The 19271-nt window shown below is 41.0% G+C and overlaps 1 protein-coding gene across 3 annotated transcripts in view; it reads right to left on the reverse strand.

The window, feature by feature from the left end:
- Nucleotides 1–13779, reverse strand: part of ARNT2 (aryl hydrocarbon receptor nuclear translocator 2) — a 102190-nt gene extending 88411 nt beyond the window's left edge. For 2 of the 3 annotated variants that reach the window (XM_065076517.1, XM_065076515.1), the window contains exon 1: nt 13599–13778. In XM_065076517.1, the coding sequence (XP_064932589.1) occupies nt 13599–13629 (31 nt within the window). In that variant the 5' untranslated portion in view covers nt 13630–13778. Of the gene's footprint in view, nt 1–13598 lie in introns of all 3 variants that reach the window. The other variant, XM_065076516.1, reaches the window with a different exon arrangement.
- Between the last annotated feature and the right edge of the window lie 5492 nt (nt 13780–19271).

The raw sequence follows: 19271 nt of genomic DNA on the forward strand, positions 1-19271 counted from the left end.
AGACCACTCCGATTTAAACTATTCATTGAAAATTACTTACTCCTGCACTTCAGATGCCTTTATTACTATTACAAAGATTTTTTTCACTGTGCCTCAGAATAGTATGTTAATTCTAAATGTTGTTCAGAACAGCAATCACTTAATTATCAGTATATTTACAGTGTCTTTGGGCGCTGCTGGGTAATCAGAATGCTATTGTTTTTGTTAAACAGTATTTTATTGATAGTACTAACGACTTCAATTCTGATCAACAAGCAAATGGTGCTCTTTTGATCTTATGATAACTAATTGGCCTTTCAGGTGTTTCCACATCCCAATTTATTGCCAAGAATGAGAATATTTATGTGAAACACACTCAAAAGAATGTCACTATGCATCACAAAACATGTTCTAAAAATAGCTTTAGTACTTCTCCATTTCCTCACAATTTCTAATGCAACGTTTTCTGTGTAAAAATTGGGTGGAGAAATCCCACATTTAACTCCCTTTTGAAAATCCAGCCTGAGCCTTGCATATTAAACATTCAGCTCCTTTTATCCCTTACTGAACTTCCACTAAGTCAAAGGAGATTTTCTGATCAACATTTCCTTCCATTTTTTTCTCTAGAGATATGAGAAAACAGCTAACTTCATTTTCTTGTAGTGCTAACAAGGATCAAAAACTTCATATGCCTCAAATGAGATGTCCAAGTGAACAGAATGGTTGTATCATCTATCACTCCAAACCATTATTTTTCCAAACTCCAGGCCCACTTTATGAAGCACTATAGTCCAGCCCTCAGACTATGGAAAAAGGTCTGTGGGTCAGAAAATTGCAGATTCAAATCAAAGTGGACCTTGAATAGCCACCTGAAAAGAGTGTGCCGGTCTTCCACAATATTTGCCTGGGACCTATCAGAGATCTGGATGTTTCCAGGTAAGTTCTGCTTGGCTTTGAAGAAGTGATCAGCTGTAATGGCCACACTCTTCCTGCTCTTTCATAATTAGAAAATATAAGAATTCACTGCATGTTATATCAGTGATCTACTAAACAAACAAAAATGCAAAATAACTAATCATTATTCTTCCATGTCCCCATATTGATACTAAACACGATTCGACATCCATTACAAGCCGCTTTTTCCCAAAAGCATACAGACAGTTCTGTGGATATATCAAATACAGAAGTGAAGAATGATACTGAAAAAATCCTCACTATAAACAAAGCGGATGTTTGTCAAAAAACAAGCTGAGTGTTTGTCTGTAAATATTGACCAAACTAAGGGGTTTGCTTTGATATTTACTGACTGAAGAGCAGCACAGACAAGTACAAAGAACATATAAAATTGGTCTGAATGCCAAACTCGGTGATCAGGTTCCAGCTACTACAGGGACCCTCCGCAACCACACAAACAACTGGTGGCAGCCAAAGGCACTTACCAAGCAATCACAGGAATACTTTGTCATTGCACTGCAACATAACAAAGAACCATGATTTGATTTCTGAAAATGTATTTACTTCCAGTGACAGCTCATTGACTTGATTTAAAGAGTGGTTTGAGTTAACTTACTAACCAAATACCCACATACAATGCTTTTTCCTACTTATTAAAATCCAACTCCCAAACACACAACCAACACTTGAAAACGATCTCATCATTTTCACTCTGTGTAACTGTGTTTTGCATACAGTTTGATCATTTCTTTTGTGTGTGAAGCTACTAATATTTTGTTCTCTATATTAATTCAAACTGTAACTGACTGAGAACAAACTAATGTGTCTTCAAAGTCACAAAAGCAACCATAAGTCAAGATAGCAAGAAATAAATTGTAAAACCCATATTAATACTTTAAAGCTAGGTGGATGGTTGGTAGTTCAGCACTGAAATAGCTACCCACCTATGCTTGTGTAGATTTTGCCAAGACACTTAAAAAGCACATTATCCCAACAGCATACCTACTGTAGAAAGAAAATACAAATCAGTGGTTATTCATGTGCCTGGAATAAATAATATCTGCTGTTTCCAAGGAGAAAGAAGCTCTTTGTTCTGTTTTTTTTTTATGTCCCCTTCTTCCCAAGGGGAGAAAAAAATATTTGCTAATCCAACATAAATGTGGTTGCAATAAAAGCCTGTTATTAAAACATTATCAATTAGTACATCACAATGAAAAAAAAAATCTCTACTTGCACTCCACACTCTCCTACAAATATGTCATTTTATAAGCCCCCTTATAATTGATGTAATTTCACAGACACACATGATAAAAGCATCTCAGAATACACAGTCTTACAAACAGGACATGCAAACTGGAGGCAAGAGAAATGGAAACAAGAATAAGATGACTTAACTGTGGCATGGGAATATGACTTGTCAGAGGTTAAGTAGAAAGTCTGTGGGAAATCTGAACCCTGCCCAGTGCCTGTACCACAAAACTCTCTCCTCTGCCTGGTCAGTTCTCAGACTTGAGAGCCAGACAGCAATAAAAGTGAAAAATGCAGGCAGCGGGTAACAGCCAAGAATTTTCCTGCAAAGTGAGAATTTATTGGTCTCTGAAATTCTTACTCATAATTACCACAGTCATTTTAAATTTAGCAATGATGAAAGAACATTCTGTCCTTAAGACCATCTTGAAAAACCAATACCAACAAAGACGTTGAGGTGGAGACACAGTGAGGTCTGGAGCTGGACTCAGGGACAACGTTATTAACCTCCATACACAACACCCGAAGAGATGGACCGTGTCCCCCACGCATGCCCTTCCTCGAGCGAGGCGAGGACTGGCATGCTGCCTGTGTCTTAGTTCTGCCAAGGGCAGAAAGGCTTCGGCACATCATCAGTAGATGAGGCAGAACCAATTCCTTAATGTCATATCAACCTTTTCATCAAAGTAGTCAGATACTACTTTAGAGAGGGAATAAAGAGGCATGTGCCAGCTATGAGACTAATGAATAGTTTTCCTCAAGCAAAACATAATTCAGCATGAACTTCATGTTAATGTTCCTTCCACCCACTCACACATCTCCAACTGATTCTACTCAACCAAAATGCCAACAAGTAAAACCACCCATCTTTTAATTCAGCTATCGTGCTGCAGCATTAAGACTTTGTTTTACAGTGCCATCCTGCAGCTGCCTAACCTCAAACATTACTTACATATTATATTTACATGGCCTCCTTTCTTAAAGCATGCACGGAACCTGGAGGATTTCACTAAACTGCTAAAAACCATCATAAACCTGAGTCTCCTTTACAGTTCTGAACCAAAGGGCTTAAGAAGCAGAAGGAGGACACCATTTAAAAAATCAGATTAAATCTTGATTCAGGAGACAATTTGTAAACATATGATATTAGCTTGTTTGAAGAGTGAAAGAGTATCAAGATGTATTTAGCCAGAAAAGTATTACATCTCAGGAAGGCACAGGTTCATTTGGTGTATGAAGAAGATATCACAGAGTACAGCAAGTACAGAAACACACGGTTTAATTTAGAATAAAAACAACAGCTGTGATCATTCAAGAACCAAGTCTCAAGCTTGAATAAACTACAAGGAGCCCCAAAGACTCATATAAACCTAAGTACTTCACAATGCCCATCAACAACAAAAAAGGAAAAAAATTCTCGATTGCTGTCCTATTCTCCAAGTATCCACAATGAAAATTGTATACTTTATTGTAAAATGTCTTTGACAGGCTATTTTTAGATAGAGGTTCCATGTAGCACAAGTCTGATCTAGCACATTTTGTTCTTAGTGAGAATCCAGTTCAGCCTTATCTCCCCAATAAAAGAAACAGTTTCACTTGGAACAACCTTAACTCATAGATGCAGAGAGCTCCTGGCAGAGAATCTACACAAACATTACACATTTTTTAAGGACTTGTGCAGGAGCTGCGAAATTTGGACTCTGGAAGCCTCAACACGTGGCATTTGGGGAAGATTTTAATGCTCATTTAAGACATTCTTAATTCCATTAGTCCACTGTACCCTTTGCTGGAGATCCAACATCATGATGGGAAGGTGACAAGAACACAAGTCCTCAACACCTCAACTGCTCATGGTTATCACTCAGAGATGCAGCTCAAATCCACTCCGTTAGTCTTTAATCCACAGCAGGGCTGTGGAGCAGCCGGGATGGAGCGCAGACCCTTGTGCCCTCTCAGCACTGGGGTGGTGACCTCCAAACCCCTTCAGGCAGGAGGACCTGACCATGGCAGCAGGAACCCGTCCTCCTGCAGAGCAGACAGACGCCTCTTCCATCGGAACCGTATTTCACAGTCAATGAAGGTCTGAACACCCCCAAACAAAATGTTTGGTCTGATACGATGTCTACCAGAAAGGAGCTGAGGAATATTAAGACTTCAGTCCAGCTTTTAAATATATTAAATACATTCAGAAAGTCTTATTGTCCAATTTTTGTATGAGAGCTTGAAAATGCTCCTGTATTTTTCTTAGTGATGGTTCATCTACTTTAATTTCAACAATAAAAATGCATAATTCAGACCTTCACTGGTAAGCAAAAATGCAATGCAGCTAAGATGCAATTGCTGTTCCCAGAAAGTTGATTGCACAGCAAATTCAACTTTTTTTTGGTTTCTTTTTTACATAAACCAGAAAAAAATTCTGGTTTATGTGAAAGCATCAACAAAACAAATTAGCAGAAGAACATTCATCTCAGAAACACTGCAACTTTTATACAGCTCCAGCAATTTGCCGCTGTATTCCTAAGGCCACTGACTCATAAAAGTAAAGGGAAGTTTTCATTAGACAGCCTCGTTTTCTACTGATCAAACCACTACTCAATACAGAAAGCACAGAGCATTTTCAGGGGTGACAGAGCTATGCACAAGAGGCCAAGCAATTTCTTAAGGATGCTTCAAATAAAAAAATTAAACCGTGAGGAAACCACTGGTGTCCCCATTTACTACGACATGAACGTGACTCACAGGAGCCATCGTCAGACTGACCTCTACCTTCCCAAACCCCCTCGCAGGACCAGCCTCCACAGACTGCTGTTAAATGAGCTGCCTCTCGGTGGCTGGGAACACAGGAATTAATTTATTGAGCATATGCTTTATTAAGCATTTCAAAAACAAGCTTTTCTAGATAGCATTATTTTAAGTCTTTAAAGTTGGACTCAAAACTGAGGGAGCAACTTTGCTATTTGGACACAAAGCAGTTGAAATCCAGCTCGTCCATGGCGGTACTGGCTCTGCAGTACGAACAGCAATAAAATTTTGTCAATAAACAGATCAAACATGACTCAGAGGGCAGTGACACACAGTAGCTAGTGCCATTTTACAGCTAATTTTATGACTGTAATCCACTTCCCACAGCTACTGTTATGAACGGCACCTAATTTCAGTGGTTGACTTCTGCCACATGTTGCGGGTCACTGTGCACTGGGCAGATCAACCGCTTTCCATGTAACAGCAGCTTAGCAAATTAAAATACCAGCCTCATAGTGACACATTGGTGAGCCATGTAACTTCACCAGCCTGCCCCTCTTTAGGACATTACCAAATAGCTTCAAGAGCCCTGCCAGATGCAGTCTGGTTTTATCCACTGCAGTAGTTCTGGAGGATGGGGATGCACTCTGCAAAGCACCATCCCCACAACAGAAGACATCCTGCATTCTCCAAAGAATTAAACTGTAAATTAAATAAGACCTGAGACTACGATGTGATCTATTCGTAAGAAGTTACTTTAACTCTCCTTGCACTCAATCAGTTTTATCCTGAATTTTAAAAGCATATCCATTTCAGTTTGGTTTTCCATCCAGATATTACAGGCAATACAGCTTTAAAAACACATGCATTGCAAGGGCATTTCACAGCACCCAGATGTCCACCTACCTTTACTAACAGAAAGAGCCAGCAGTAACAAGTCCCTACAATTTTTTACTTGCATTAAATTCTGTTGTCGATTATAACTGGGAAAGTACCAAAGACCATTTCTCAAAATCAGGCCTGTGTATCCCACAGAAACAGGTTTTGCTTTTACCTCCGAGGAATACAAATATGCAGTGTTTTTGTTCTTTGCAGCTCAGTGATTTACTGGCATGCCTCTTCCCATAAAATATTTGCATATATCTGAGAGTCAAACTGTTCTGATACATTCTGTGTTTGCCAGGAAGTGAACGCTTCAGTTCAGTGTAACTGCACTTTTAAACAAGGACAGGCACCAGGACAAATGGCAGCATAATTAACATACCAATGAAGAGCCAGTTGTTAATTACTATCCATTTCAGGCATTTTGTGTGAGCAACCTACCTGAAAAGCCTTCCCATCTGCATGTTGGCAAAGCCAGCAATTAATTCAACATCCCTTTTGCTTGATTAGAACAAAAATCATAATTATTTTATGTTATTCTATTTGTCGCATGCGGTTGACATTTAGATGAGAAAATAGGCAGCAGCCTAAATCTAAACATTTGAAACAAATGTTATGAGCTGTCCTTGAACAAAACAGCAACATGTATACATCTAGGGTAGATGTAAGCTAATACACATTGCTAATTGGAGCCAACTGATTCTATCTCACAGTACCTGCTGGGTCACATGGAAGGCAGCACAGTTGCTATGTAAGGCAGAAAAAGTACCACTTTACTTTAACGGGGACTTCAGATGCTACCTATAGAATGGAGTCTGAATTTATAAGCTGTTGAAAGACATGGGGATAGGCCCAGTACAATGCCAGGATTAATTTACATTTAAACAACAGTAACTAAGAAGTCAGTACTCAGCTCAGCATAGCACCACGGTCAAAATAGGGTAGTTACAGGAGCTGTAAGAAAGGTAGAGGCATGTGAATGGAAAGCAGGATTGAAACCACAGGATAGAAATACCAAAGACAGACAAAATAGAAATAACAGCTGACAAAAGAGAGGAAGCAGAAAGTTTAGAAACATCCATCAATATGTAGAGTATGCAAAACAAAGGATTTCTCTTTCTCCCTGTGCAGATGGCTTTGCCCAAGGAAGACTAGCGTGCTTTGGGTACAAAAAAGGAAATTACATCTATCTTGAAAACAGCTTCTAATTCATTACCCACCGCATGACTACAGTCATTAATCTACGTAAACAATAAAACCAAGATCTATTTGAAATTTTGACTATCCAAATACAAGTTTGAACCAGCTCTTATTAAAACATAGGCATTCTGTGTTTGATACTGAAGTTTCAAACCATGTAACTTATGCAATTTAAAGGCCATATTTTGCTGAAATCCTATAACTTTTTGTGATAAAACAGTTCGTTCATGGGAGTAGCCGAAATATGAGTATTTGGTCCATGTGGGAAAATCAACTGATTTTCATTTGGAGTTTTATTTTAAACAATGGAAGATGATGCACGATTAATTTTATAAGTTTTTCTTTGCTAACAATGTGAATCTATCTTATCTGGATTATAATCAGAACATAGAGAAAATGTACAATTGCAGCCTTAAAAAATTTTTCCTCATTTGACAGGATGATTGATACAGAAGGGGTGCCAGGAAATACTTTACATCTGAACAAAGGATATACTGTTAGCAAGAAGTCAACTCTACAATTTGCTCATAGAGCAATGAGATTTCAAATTTTTTGCCTGTCTTGTCCGGCAAATCTAATTTTTTGCACAAATTATCTTACAGACTGGGTGGAGAAGCCCCTCTATCTTTGTAGATTTCCTTCCTATATAATGTTTATTAAGCACACTCTTACAGTCAAGATATTGTCACTTGCGTTGGTATCCACATGCTTCTGCAACCACGGCAGCGTCTGTGCGCTCCACAGTGCTGGGTGGAGAGAACAGCACATCCAGGGCTGATTCATCCATCTCTAAATTCACCCGGCCACCCAAAGACACTTTGCTATAGATAGACTGGAAAATCTGCCAAAGATCTACAACAAGACCCGAAATCTAAATTCCCGTGTCTTAAACTCTAGAGCAGGGATGTCAAACTTGTTTTTTACCACTTCAGCCTCGCGGATGCCTTCAAAGGGCCAAATATAATAGGAATAGTTACATTCGTACAGTCCTCAAATTATATTCGGCCCTTTGCAGGCAACCATGAGGCTGAAGTGGCCCCCGGTGAAAATGAGTTTGACACCCGTGCTGTAGACCCTTCTTTCCCTTTTCCATTGCAAATTTTAATAACATTGTATTTTCTGCAGGTAGCACTGAATTAATGCATTTTCCATTCTTACTTGCCAGTTATCAAGAAGTATGGCCCAAAAAATTACCCTAAATGATACACATATCTGATCTTCACAAGCCATTTAAGCATAATCTCCAAATACATCTTCATAATGACAGTCCCATTTTTGTCCTCTTAATAACAATAAGCACTACGTCAACAGTATTATTTCACCTTGTCTTTTTGAAAAGGCCGTTTTCTTTCCTTTCCTACCTAATCTCTATAGCAATTTTTCTTACTGGAAATAAAATACCATCTGGTATTACAGAAAAATGCAATATTTGTTTTGGTTTGCATTTTTATTAAGAGGTATGGGAAACATTATTGTATTTGAAAAAAATATTTGGAACTAACCACAAGCTACATACCCAAACTTTAAATAAATATTCTTTGATAGAAGGGATAACCTGAAGTCAAATCTGTTGTACACCCTATATATTAGAAATACCAAAAACTGACATTTCTTCTACGCAAGTTACTGTGTGGTACACAGTCCTGAAGGACAAAACAGCACCTCTTGAATTGTTCTGTGACATCATCTCGTACCACAGTTTTACTGAAACGAGGACCAATTCTGCAGTAAGGAAGATAGGAAAATACAAGAAGAAAAAGATCTGCAATTTTAACCTCACATTAGCGAATAAGATTTCTGGTTTTGAGACCTTTGGTTTAACATTATCTTAGAAAGAATACCACTTTTTTGCATCCCAGCAACATCAGAGCCCATTCCAACCTCCATCACTACAACACTCCATTTACTTCCCAGGATGCTGTTAAATTGATTTTGGAGTTTACTGGATAGTCTATATTGTAATGAAGGGCAAAGCTGTTACTACTGTAGCAATAAAACACAACTACTCTTGGGCTCTGAGTTGAATAGACATTTTTGAAATATAAAACACTAAAGTAGATTTTTTTTTTTTGTCATCAATTTCAAAGCTCTATGAAAACTTAAAAAAAAACCATAAAAGAATGGCCAAATTGTCAACTTCAGAAATACAATTCCTTTCAGGAATATGGAACAGGCATCGCCAGGAAAATTCACCCACAGCACCTAATATCTTAGTACCTTGAGTGCAAACGTAAGACTGGCTAACAGATGACTTTGTTCTCATATTGTCCAGCAGAAACAGGAGAATGATTTATCTCAACATTTAACTCCCAAGGTAAAAAGCCATACAAACAAAACCAATGCACCCAAAACCCAAGACACGTGCTTAAGACAAGAGCCCAGACACAGGGCTGAGTTACGAGTTTCTGCTGATAGGACATAAAATTTGCTGTTAACTCGTTATAAACCAAGAGTGAGCTTATTTAATCATCTTTCTTCAAGGTTCCACACCAATTATTTTCATATCTTGGATTAGCCATAAGCTAAAAATGCCCACTATAAGGAACTGTGGTTGTGACAGTGATGTCTTAAGCCACAGCAGTTGCTTTCGCTCACGGCCACCAAATGCCTCAGTTTCAACCCATCTCTAGTAGACAGCCTTATGACATGTTGTCCTCCATGCTTTACACCTTTGGTTCTCTGCTTAGTAAGAAATCATTAAAGGAGAGTTAGTAATTATGTACAAAACTCATTTATGGTTAAATATAACAGCTTGGAGAAGAGGAGACTGAGGGGTGACCTGATTAGTGCTTACAAATATATAAAGGGTGAGTGTCAGGAGGATGGAGCCAGGCTCTTCTCGGTGACAACCAATGGTAGGACAAGGGGTAATGGGTTCAAACAGGAACACAAGAGGTTCCACTTAAATTTGAGAAAGAAACTTCTTCTCAGTGAGGGTGGCAGAGCCTGGCCCAGGCTGCCCAGGGGGGTTGTGGAGTCTCCTTCTCTGCAGACATTCCAACCCGCCTGGACACCTTCCTGTGTAACCTCATCTGGGTGTTCCTGCTCCATGGGGGGATTGCACTGGATGAGCTTTCCAGGTCCCTTCCAACCCCTGACATTCTGTGATTCACAAAATCTTAAAATATAGCCAAAAATACATCCTAATGGGTCTGCCCTCTAGCGCAGGTCTAGATAAACTCTGAAATCTCATATTTTACTCTGACTTGACTTAGTTTGTGGCTTTTGGCAACGCATCTGTGGGTACCACCCAGGGCGGCCCTTCCATCGAGGGATATCTCACCAGGAAGAACTGAAAAGATATAACCAGTTCATTTCACATCACCCGGTCACAGCAGAAAATTGCTGCTGTGGGACCACCCATCAGACTGAGCCAGATTGGAACTTGTCACCCAAGACCAAGTAACATCTCGGGAAAAGAAATGCTGAATTCATTAAGAGTTTGATGTTTTCATCCCAATACAAGAATCACCACGTTGTGTACTGCACCACAAGTCAAGCAAAATTTGACCTCAAAGTAGCAGCAGTTATGGACAAGTTTGCCTTCCAAAAATATACACATTTAAAACAGGCATGGGACTAAGTTACTTTGCTGCAAGCAGTAATTTATGAGATGCTTGTTACACCTCCACAGTTTTTTTGTTCTTAAATCCCATTTAATATGCCAATCTTATTTCAGGAGGAAATAAATTAACTCTGATGCTTTGTGCCAATGCAGATGAGCTTCCCACACACCTGTATTGTGTTTCACACTTCAGTTAGTCATCCGGATTACGACAAACGAACAAAGTGCTTCTAACCAGATCCCATTCCCAAGGTTAAGCATGTGGGAAGAGAAAGAAAGAAGACTATCTCACAGAGGCACCCCCGTTTGTCAGTGCAAGGTCCAGTTGCAGCTATGGATGAAATTCACCAAAAAGAACTATCAGTTTAGATCTAACAGAGCCCAAGAGCCCCACAGAGGTGGTGTTATCCCCACCATGATTCAGTCCCTGATACTGAAATTCCCATGAGCCACAGCCAGGACAGGCTGCAAACTGCTCCCACTCCTATGAATTTTTCTAACTCAAACTCTCCATTAAAAAAAGGATCAGTGGGGAAAATGGATCAATCGGCATCTAACATGAGAAAGATGATGACGATGCAGAGCAGTGCATGGTTCTGTACCAAGAGATCCCACACTAACACTTTCACAGCCAGAGTTACAGAACACCCAGCTTTTCTGTGTCCACTAATCCCCGTTCCGCTATGTAAAATGTAACTAAAATCACACGTATTTGTATTGTGGTAGCTGCAAGTTAATGTCCTGCCTAAATTATCGGCTGTTATTAGAACCCCAGACAATTGCTTAATAAAAATTTAATTATATTGTAATTTCTAATCATCATTAAAGATGCTTAACAAGTTAATCTCTCTATTGTCCTCCCCTAACATTGCAGATGAGAAAGTCAACTGGCATCAGGCAGCCCAGCTTCACCAATATTATAGGGCTACTTTCATGTCACTCCAGCTGAGGGTCTGGCCCCAAGAGAAAATAACAGTACCAAAATCCTCTTGCTACAGTTTTTTATTGTTTCTCTGCACTACTTCGCAGTTAATCCAAAAAAATAACAAAATACAGCATAAATCAAGGTATTTCACGCAGCTCTGTCTTTTGCTGTCCATGGTAGAGGAAGCACGGCACTGCACTACAGATGGGAGGTCCCCTCTTCTCACCCCTTCACAGCTGAAAAACTCCCCATTTTAACGTTGTCCACGCACAGCTACGTTTGTCTGACAGCAGCACTCACACACAGAAAACGTGGGTGGATCATTAACAGCCAGTGAATTTGTCTTTCAGCTCAGATCTGTTCCGACTGCCTAGATGAGGAATGAAACCTCTGCAACCTCAACCCTGAAGCAGGCATTGGTTCACTTCAAGAAACCAACACGTCCCCTCATCCTTCCCATGGACCGGCAATCTGTGTCTAAAAGTTTGAGGACCACACTGCAAGTTGACTTCAACTGTGTCGTATCACTGCCCAGAGATGCGTACAGCCAACACACTTAGCTCTTGTTTCCCTCATATATTTTTATGTTTCTTCAAAAACCCCATAATGCTCTCTACATTCACAAAGTGAGTATTCCCTGTCTCTGGGCTGATCTTTCTGTGCACGGCTTGTAGGAGCTGACAGGGCAATGGCAAACCAAACCTAAGCCAAAAAAGGCTGTTTGTTTTTTGTCTGCAAAACAGCTCACTGATTCCAAATATATGTGCAAGCTATGAAACTGTTACCATGCGCAGCATGGTATCCTGGAAGCTAAATAATACTAATTTAATAACCTTCCATTAATGATCGATTTTCATTTAGTATGTAGAATTCCAATATTAAAACTTAATCTGACTGGCAAAGATGTGTTCCTTCTTACTTTATTGACACTTACTGAAACAAATTAATTGTTTATATCACAATATTTACGTACAGTATGACAACCACAGTACCAACTACAGCAGGATTTAATCTAAAGAACAGCCTTTAAACGTTAGTTGGCATTTACTCAAGTAAGCCCTTAATTGTCAGAACTGAACTCGAGTCTGAAAAATGACAAAACATGATCACATATCAAAACAAGTAAAACTGGAATCCACTTTTGATAAAAATATTCTTCATTAGTATTGAGCCCAGTGCAAGATCCATAGTTCCACTTATTTTTAGTGTGGGATACTCGATGATCCAACACTTGGTTGATCCACGTACATCTCCAAAATACATACCACAGCATTTCACCCAAACTCATTTTACTCCACCATGCATTCAACAAAATAGATGTTGCATCTCAGACATGTAACACAACACCAGGGGAAAGTCTTCCCTCACCAAAACTTCAAAGAGAAAGTTCATGTAAGTTTCTTCTCTTAACAAATAGGACATGAACACGAAATGTTTATTTCATCCTTTGGCAAGAAAACAAACACGTGGCAAAGACCCCACAGGCAAGGAGGTGCCCTTGGTCAGTTTCGACGCCTTGTTTTGCTTCGCAACCCGATTTTACTTCCTGGCAATGAACTTGGCCCAATGTACTGGCAGGAAAACCAAATACTCCCACCAGTTCCCAGGGCAGACACAGGTCTGCAGGGTGCAGCCCAAATCCGCTGCTGCCCGTCCCACCCGCCTTCGCCTGGGGAGCACGTTCTTCTCGTTCTCCTGCCATATGACCGCGGATGCTTATGCAAAACTGTTGATTTCTGGGGTGCCAACACCCCAGTGCAACAACCCGGGGTGAGAGGAGGGAGCCGGACTCCCGCAGCCCGAGGAACCCACCGCGGTGCCGGGGCGAGCGGGCGGCTCCTCACCCGGGCCGGCCCGGATCTCCCACCGCCGGTGTCGCGCCCCCTCCGGCCCGCAGCCGGCGGCCCCCGCCGACCGGGGACGAGCCCGGGGGCGCAGGGGAGAGCGGCGGGGGCTGCCCGGCCTCATGGCTGCCGAGACCGCACCGCCCCCCGGGTGCGGGTGTGTGCCTGGGGCGGGGAGGGACGTGTTGTGCGGCGGGGCCACATGGGGCGAGACGCACTCCCTGCGGCGCAGGGGGCGACGGCACCAGCAGCTACTCACCGGGAGGGTTTACCGCCGCCGGCGTTGCCATCTTGTCTCTGAGAAGAATTAAGACAAATGCAAGAGGGGAGGAGGGACGCTCTGAGCAGCCCGGGGGAGGCGGGGGAGGCGGGGGAGGGGAAGGCAGCCAGCGCCGGGGCAGGCGGGCCGGGAGGCGTGGGGGGCGGCGGGCTGCTCCCGCCCCGGGGGCTGGCGGCGGCGCTCCCCGCTCCGTGCGGGGCGGCCCAAGATGTCCGATGGCCCCCGCGCCGCGTCTGCTCATGCGCTGCGCGCAGTGAGCATGTGCTGGGCGGCCGCACATGTGCGCTGGGCCCGCGCCCGCCGCTGTCCGAGCGGGACCCCCCCCCGCGTTTCGTCCCGCAAGGGCCCGGGTGAACGTGCCCTTCGCCCCGGTCCCAAACCAGCAGCCGCCCTCGGGACTCGAACCGGCGGACCAGGAGCGCGCGGAATCCCCTGAGGGAGAGCACTCCGGTGGAGGCTCGCGGGGTGGCAGTTGGGTCCTGCCCACCACCCCCAAAATTGATGCGGGTGGTTGGGGTCCTGCCCGCCACCCCCGAAACTGAGAGCCCTGCTGAGAGAGTGTAGGAGGAAGACGGTTAGACAACATCACCCCTCTGCATGTCGTCCCCAGGCACGATGGGCGTCCTCTTCGAGATGCAAGTGGGATGGAACACCCCAACTTCTTCCACTTTCAAGGTTTCCTCCACTTGGGGTTCAAGGGATGCTGTTCTGGGGATCCCTGGGGTCAACACACATGCTGACATGTGGCTGGTGTTCAGCTCAGTCAAGTGTGAAGTGAGCCCTAAAGCTTTTTTTTGGGGAAAAAAAAAAAGGAGCTTTGGTGTCATTTTCACATTACAAATACACTCAGTGTACGTCTGCAGGATGGAGGACTCGGTGCTTCAAATGGATAGTGCTACACCGAAACATCTCAGTCCTTTGTTAATAATACTAATTTCCTGGAATTATAATGGAAAATGTAAAACTCTTGTAGTTCTTTAAAAAAAATACCCAGGAATTCAGAGACAGGTCATTCTATACTTCTCCAGGTGGAGCACAGAAATTGTATCATGTCCCTCTAAAATCCGTGGTTTATCTCACACTATGTTCACGTCCAAGCCTAGTGCAACTGAACAAATGATCCTTTGTAACTTACTCAGCTGGCATTTTAAGGGATTTACATTACAAACACAAGGACTAAAAATACACTTTCAATGAAATCTGAGATTTTTCTTATAACCTCATGCCATAGAGGGAGAAAAAAAACCCTACACCAATATCACAGAATTAACAAACTGCAAGATATGTGAAAAGCCGCCGGTGTAATAACTACAGCAGTCACATGTGGCATGTGTGTTATACTAGAGGGGAAAAAATAGGCTTTTTCACACCCTGGAATGCTGCAAAAGCCTGTTAATCTTTAAGCACCTCCCCAAGGCTGTGCTCAGGTACCCTGAACAGCCTTGCAGAAGTTAATGGAAGTGCTCAAAATGAAAAGTTGCAACTCAATCCCTTGCTTTGCTGAATAAGTAACCTGAAAAGAGTTTAGCTACTAAAATGTAAAGTGGCAGAGAAATGGAGAAAGCATGGAGACTGTGTTTACTTGTTTCCTGTAGATGAAGTTAAACAGAGTAGTGTTAAAATACTCCTGCTTATCTGGAAAGTTTGCTTTGATTTATTGTGCTTTTGCCTATCAGATGTTGAGCTGTTTTTCTAAGCATCTCACTGCTTTAGTGCCTCCTGATGCTGTGGAGTTTTGGATGCTCAGCAGGCAATCTTAATTCTTATTTTAAGGCATTTACCCTTGCTAATAATAAAACTGGATTTTATAAATACAGCTTATTTCCATTCAGATAAAATGTCATTGTGATTTGAGAGAACCTCAGTCACAGTATTTCTATATTCTTACCCTTAACGAGGAAAGGAACATTCAGAGTAACTTACCCTGCTGCAGGAAACAGGTCATAGCTCAATTCCTTTAGGTTTTCTGTAAAGTCTCATGTTCGAATTGCACATGTAATACTGCTCATGAAAGCTTTTCCACAAGCCACTATTATGTCAAGTTATATATACATGCATAAAAGTCAAAGGGCCAAACCCCTAATACCATAATGCTAGGTAAATACCGTATAAAACCATAATTTATAGCATTAGGCACTTCTCAAGTGTCCTCTGAAAGCATAGGTTAAATTCATAGGTTAAATCTTATCTCTCTCTTACCAGAAAAGCATTAACATTTCTTATTTAGTTTCTATTTTAGAGATAAGGAAGCCACCCTAGAAGAAGCAAACCCAGAGGGGTCTGACAGTGCACTACCATAGCTTTCAACAGACGTATGGAATAAACCAAACAATGACTGCGTATAAACCAATGAAACCATTCGACTGTGTGTGCTGTCCCCTTGCATAATATCCCGTGAGATATTAGATTAGCCCAGAAAGAGCACATTGCAACCGATGTATTTGATATTTTTCTCCACCTCAGCAAGACCTTAGGGCTTAGGATGGAACATGTTCTGTCAAATCTACTGTGATTCAGACAATTACGCAAAATAAAGCTGCTTTTCGGTTTGGTGTGAGCTTTGTTGACTCGCTCTGTTCAGTTCCACATGCAGTTCTTTGTTCACTTAAATAGACTGAGAAATGAGATTGATTTTTTTTTTCTCCTCTACGTGTTCTCCTCTCCTCTATCTTAATAGGCAGTATTAGCAGGGTCTTTCAGAATCCCTGAAACAATCTATAAATGAATTGAACTATTCTCTGTTTATCCATAATAAACTACTTCCCTGCTATCTCATTCCATATCTGCTGTGAGATCTGTAACAAAGGTAGCAGAAGAAATGAACCATCACTACTCCTAAAAGTTTGTCCTATTAGTAGTGGAAATGCATGCTCTGTGTTTTACTTTTGCTGTAATGCAAAAAACCCCCACACAGTAAAGCATGAAATCAATCTAGTGACTGAATTCATGTTTCTCTAAGTTCAAGCAAAGCTGTGTACCTTGAAAGCCAATTTCCTATGGAATGGGGTTCCTCACAAGAAAAGCAGGGACAGCGCTGGACTCTGCCCTTTCTGAGAGATTAAACAGCACTGTATCAATACAAAGTGCACAACAGAAGGCATTCACAAAATCACAATGTGCACAATTTTCACTGTTCCTCAGGGTGCTTCACTTACCACATTAATATATTTACCAACAAGTGTTGGCATGATGTGTTGCAACAGGAAAGTAAACAAATTAAGAAGAGCGATTTTTCTCTCAATCTTGTTATTATGTACCAGACAACATCTGTTAGGTGTCTTTACAATGGTTGTTCCCAGTTTTGAGGGCTGTTATCACTGACACTGTTGCTCAGCACACACGTGCTTTGCACCGTGGCACTGGACGCAGCAATAGATGAGTTGAGCATTGCAGCTTGCTGGAGCTGCTCTTCCTTAATACTCTGCCTTTGGATGTTGAGCACTGGCTTGGAAATTGGCAAACCTGAACTTGCACCTTTCTATGTGTTTTCATCCCATGCCAGGCACTAACAATTTCTAAAAGATTTTTATTTTGTTTAAATGTGGAAAAGTTGGGGGAGTTTTGCTATTTCCTTTAGAAAAACTGACGTCTTTCCAAAATGGTTTACTCCATGTGAATGAGTAAAGTCCAGAAACAAAAACAAAATATAATAAATTGGATGATATAGGGTGATAATATATGATCAGTGTCAAAAATGGATAAAAAAGGGTATTTGTTTTTTCTTACCGATTTGTGACAATTCCCCTTTAACAGAATCAAAAACCAAGGTCTGAAAGCTTGAAGCTACACTTCCCCAGGAGAATTTTCTTTTCCGGGGACATGAAGAAGCAAAGGGAAGTTTCAGATATTTTAATCCTGTATAATCAAACCCAGAGACATTTTAATAAAGACTCATACTTTAATAAGACCTCCCAGCTACATTCTTTGATCTGTGTTTCCATTGTAATTGAGTTAATGTATTGCACCCAATTCATCCAAAAGTCTTGGATAGTTTGAAGCGAGTATGATATATGTATATTAAACAACCATATCCACCCAAGTACTCGGAACTGGAACATTACGTGCCCTTTCAAAATTTGTTTCGTCATGTATGGATGACCACACTTGCCTAAATAAGCTATAAAGAAAATGATGAAATTTAAAATATGAACTATCATAGGAAGGTCTTAAAAGCATTTGTTAGGGAAATTACAACCTTGTTCTTTAAACTATTCCATATAATTTAAAAGAAAATTGTATTTTTCCTATAAAATGCAATAAAATAGCTTGATAGGAATGTGGAAGTTACATTAATCTCTATTCAGTCCTAGAGGTGTAGAAATGTAATTTCTATGATGTTCTCTACAGTTATTGCTGTTAAAATCTGCAGTGCTTTTCCTCCAGGGAAAACTGGAGAAACTCTCCTAAAGGTGAAACGATTGTCACAGTTCTCTTGTCTAAGAAATGTAACTGAGATCAAACAATACTCCTGTGTTAGTGAGAGTCTGTACTAGGAACCAAACACAGAGGCATCTTTCCTCTCTTCAAGCTTCTTCTAAGTTTGTATAAAATTAACTATGTACTAACAGCCAAAATGTTTAAGAGGGGAATAGCTGGTGCAAACACATTAACAAATAACTTGTTTTCTTTACAATGTTTATTAAGCAGATTTTGGTTTATTTCCTGGTATTAATGTCACTCACTGGAAGAATCACTGCCACCAATAGGCACCAGTAAGCTGGTAGGGGCTGTTTGTGGTTATCTCAGGCAGAACTGGACACAGCATATGGGAATATAGTTTTCACAGTATATACCTAATTGTAACCCTGAAACCATTCTGTGAAGCAACTGGGTAAAAAACAAAAAGCTATAAACCATATTGGTCCACTTACCAAAATCCCAAGCCATGAACAAAAAGACACATCCTCAAAATAGCACTGAATCAGCAAACTGGCACGGAGATCAGAGCTACACGAGTAAAGCCTTTTCCTCCAAAATGCCATGTTTCTCACTTAGAAATAAAATAAAAGTTTACTCATTTGAATGGATGTGTTTCTGGTGTATTTAAATCAGGATACTATGATTTAAAGCAGGAGGTGAATGAGCCAGTTGGGTTGGAGACATAGAAATGGAGTTCCAAGTCACTAGACACTCCTGAACATCTTCATCCCCTTCCAGTTTCAGAAATAAGGGCCTGAGTTAAATTCTGCAGAAGCAAATGTGCACATTACCATCACCTCCAGCGAGATAAAGGCTTCCTTTAATGATCCTGCCACTGTGCCACATCCCTTCAACTCCTTAGCCCTATAATACCATCTGGAGTGAAAAATCAGACAGTTAATAAAAACCAGAGCTGGTCATTTGCCTTTTATCACTCACTGCTCATGGTGGGACCAAACTACCAGTTTCCCAGACTCCTGTTGCCCCATCTGCTCTATTACAGAGCCTGTGAATGCAATAACATATAAAGATTCAAGTAATGTAACATCCACACATCTTGACAAAAGTATGTCATTTCTTGGTTCATGATTTCTAGGTTTACAGCAATATCTCTGGAATTGACCTGTCTGTAATCCACAAAAGACTGATGCTTTCTGACATACAATAAAACTAACAGTAGGACTAGAACACGTTTACATTTACGGCAAGGCGGTTTCAAAAGTATAAGAACAT

The sequence above is a fragment of the Columba livia genome, chromosome 11 (assembly GCF_036013475.1).
Source record: "Columba livia isolate bColLiv1 breed racing homer chromosome 11, bColLiv1.pat.W.v2, whole genome shotgun sequence".
NCBI classification, from domain to species: domain Eukaryota; kingdom Metazoa; phylum Chordata; class Aves; order Columbiformes; family Columbidae; genus Columba; species Columba livia.